The sequence below is a fragment of the Montipora capricornis genome, chromosome 3, assembly GCF_036669925.1.
Source record: "Montipora capricornis isolate CH-2021 chromosome 3, ASM3666992v2, whole genome shotgun sequence".
NCBI lineage: Eukaryota > Metazoa > Cnidaria > Anthozoa > Scleractinia > Acroporidae > Montipora > Montipora capricornis.
The window spans coordinates 58,213,967-58,216,466 of NC_090885.1; the positions used below are offsets into that span (position 1 = coordinate 58,213,967).

Sequence of the window (2,500 nt, forward strand, 5' to 3'; positions counted from 1 at the left end):
ATTTGGTGGAAATGGTTGAGTTAAGACTCAGGATGAAGTTCGGTAACCAGGAACATAGAAGAAAGAATTCTACTCGACTGAAAAAAATAGATACTTGGGCCTACCAAATCTCAACATTTCTTGTGGTTCTTGTCTGAAAATAAAGGCTGTTCACGGATTCATTTCATAATACGTCTCCCCTAACTGTTTTTCAAGTTAGAGTGACATCGGTCGGTGAGTTTACCCTGTCGATTGGGACGGTCAAAATACTCGTCACCCCTCCCCAACAAAATGTTACGAAGATACGGACGAGCTAGTAGCTAGTTAATATGTACACATAAGATAATTCCCAATATTGTCTTCCCTGGCAATGGCAAGTCATAAAGCAAACTTTGCACACCAAAATGAGAATCCCCTGGCTTTAACGGACGGCATGTAATGTCTAACTTCCAAAAATTACAACTCTGCGATGGACATAAAAAGAGGGCGATGTCTAGCTTAACTTTCATTTCAAGGAGAGGTTTGCTAGGCAAGTAACATCAAGAAAAACAAAAGAAAAAAGAGAACCATGAAAGGTAAGATCTTAGATGATGTTTAGAGGGAAGGCCGCCGGGGAGTCTCTTTAAGTCAATTTTTATGATAATTGATCCGTTCGGACGCATGGTCAAATTTTCGCTTTTCTCTTTCGTTTGATCGATTCGTCACTGTAGCTAGGCCGAATTACTGTTTCAGTCGAGAATTCATTCTCGTTGTTTCTCTACAGTTTTAGTGACAATCTGCATACTGGCCACCTTTTCTATGGTTCGAACAGCTACAAGGTGTCAACTTGACACAACCACAAGATCACTGCTGAACAATATGAACCCAATGATGCGCAAGCTAGGAGTTAAACTGCTCGAGACAAAGGCCACCATTGTAAGTATCCGTCCCATACTCAGCATTAAGTATTGAAAGTTCTATGTCTTGGCCAGGTTTACCGAGAAATGGATGCAATCATGTGCCCACTAATTTGATACATTCATACTCCTTCCCCTTTTGCCTCAACGTTAACTTGTGTCCCTAAATACAGGCGTTGAACGTCTCTAAAGCGTCCCTCTAACTCCTCGCTTCCTGAACCGTACTTATGCCCAGAAATATTTCTCACTAGATACAAGGTCAATTCACATATGCATGAGTATTACTTGAGTCCCTAGCAATCTAATGCCGACTGCTTTTTTTACCGCAATTGCAATACAAACCTCTTTGGATTTACGAGTTGTTTTCAGAAAAGGGTGATTTTAACTGATTAGGTTTACCACGGAATAAGTCAGAATGACACCTCATATTGACTTTCACTTAAGTTGCTGTTTATTGCAATCAACTCCTACTTCGACCAAATCTCTTGAATTTTAGTTTTCGCAATTCAATTATATACAGTTGTCATACATTCTATTGACTTTTGTTGTCTGTGTTTTTGAAAACGATTGCTAATCGTTTAATGAGATATCGACATTCATTTAATTTGCTGTATTCTTGAAAAGCTGGTTTAGGAGCAGGGTTAGCGTTGTGGTGAGAGTACTTGCCTTCCACTTGTGTGGCCGGGATCGATCTCCGGATTCGACACCGTACGTGGATTGAGTTTGTTGGTTCTGTGCTCTGCTCCGAGTGGTTTTTCCCCGGGTACTCCTGTTTTCCTCTCTCCTCAAAAAGCAACATTTCATTTGATTTGTAGTCTCCCCAGTAGACTACTTTCGATATATTAAAATTCAACTTGGCAGCGAGGCCAAGAGGACACAAACAAAGGAAACTAAATGAACATGTTTATTCATTTCTTTTGTTGTATCCTCTAAGCCTCACTATCAAGCGGAATTTTAATATATCGAAAATGGTCTATCACTAGAGCACTCGTGCTCGGCTAAATAACTTTGAGACTTAAAGTGATTATTATAATTCAGTTGTAAGACTAATTTAACTCAATAGCACACGTACGCGTAGCTATGATTTCTTGCTCAACTGCTTCCAATAATAAATTGCGATGTATATACTGCAGGTCAACAGATGGCTGGAAAATAATTTGTACGAATCATCAAATGTACCGAGGGTACCATCACTGGAGAAGTTAAGACAAATGAATAAATCTACGGTAAGTGCGAGAACGTGTTACCTTTACTGACACTGGAGTTGAACATGCTATGTTGAAAGGAAAAGTTGCTTTATTTCCCTGTCTTTGACTTAAGCGGTGATTTGTGGAATAGACAACGAGAGGCGTGTGGCGGTTTCCGGGATATGTGAATTCCAGAGAAGTTATTAAGTATTATCATAAAAATAACCATTATGATAATGATTTTTTAAACTCATTAATAATTCATGAGCCTAACAGCCTATCAAAACACCTATAAAACGTCACGTGTATGAGCTTTATATCCTGATAAAACACTCCTCGTTAGTATTCGTTATACAGAGAATACTAATAAGGCATAGCTTGTTTTTCTTGTATGCTAATATTCACGTCACAATTTGAACCATTGTTTTGAGTGCAGAG

General features: G+C 39.0%; 1 protein-coding gene across 1 annotated transcript in view; it reads left to right on the top strand.

Moving 5' to 3' along the window:
• The first annotated feature begins 547 nt into the window (after positions 1 to 547).
• Positions 548 to 2,500, top strand: part of LOC138040643 (uncharacterized) — a 3,630-nt gene continuing 1,677 nt past the window's right edge. The window contains exons 1-3 of the mRNA XM_068886332.1: positions 548 to 554; positions 743 to 894; positions 2,009 to 2,101. Of these exons, the coding sequence (XP_068742433.1) occupies positions 548 to 554; positions 743 to 894; positions 2,009 to 2,101 (252 nt within the window). The remainder of the gene's footprint in view (positions 555 to 742; positions 895 to 2,008; positions 2,102 to 2,500) is intronic.